Source organism: Spermophilus citellus (genome assembly GCF_964194105.1).
Source record: "Spermophilus citellus genome assembly, chromosome: 1".
Classification (NCBI taxonomy): Eukaryota; Metazoa; Chordata; class Mammalia; order Rodentia; family Sciuridae; genus Spermophilus; species Spermophilus citellus.
The window spans coordinates 16204699-16205373 of NC_138182.1; the positions used below are offsets into that span (position 1 = coordinate 16204699).

The 675-nt window shown below is 38.8% G+C and overlaps 1 protein-coding gene across 1 annotated transcript in view; it reads left to right on the forward strand.

Annotated features, from left to right (window-relative positions):
• Positions 1 to 466, forward strand: part of DCT (dopachrome tautomerase) — a gene marked incomplete at both ends in the record, with an annotated part of 31973 nt that extends 31507 nt beyond the window's left edge. The window contains one exon of the mRNA XM_081303015.1: positions 294 to 466. Within this exon, the coding sequence (XP_081159141.1) occupies positions 294 to 466 (173 nt within the window). The remainder of the gene's footprint in view (positions 1 to 293) is intronic.
• Between the last annotated feature and the right edge of the window lie 209 nt (positions 467 to 675).

Genomic DNA, 675 nt, shown 5'->3' on the forward strand with positions numbered 1-675 from the left:
TGTTTTAAGAGCCAGTCTGATCCCGTTCACATTTATCATCTATAAAAAATGCAGAGACAAAAGCAGATATTCCTACCTGATGGTTGCATAATTAGGAGTTGTAATTCCCCAGATACCATTTTAGCATGCATTTTCACAAATGAGTTTCTAACTTATAAAATAGTTATATACTTCCTTAGAGAGTTTATCTGCACAAAAGCAGATAGACAAGTAAGTTTATTCTTCCCTTTTCTGAGAATATTCAGCTGATGGAAATCCTGATTGTGGAACTTTGTATTCTGCTTTAATTTCAGTGGAAGAAACTCCAGGTTGGAGTCCGACACTCTTAGTGGTTTCAGGGCTGCTGCTGGCTATGGTGGGTCTTTTTGTACTGCTGATGTACCTTCAATACCGAAGGCTTCGAAAAGGATACACACCCCTGATGGAGACTCATCTAAACAACAAGAGATACACAGAAGGCGCTTAGGAGGCTCAGACTCTACCCTAAAGAAGAGTTGGTATTCTGACCTTTAAAATAATAGGTCAAGTCTTCACTGTTCTTTTGTTGAAGATCTCTGGCATAGCTTCCCCTCTAGTGATATCATCCCCAATATAGAAGATGTTTAGCTAAAGGTTCTGGTTTGCTTTATTTAACAAACTGCAGCTAAAGTGCTTGGGTCCTATCTCTATTGTCAA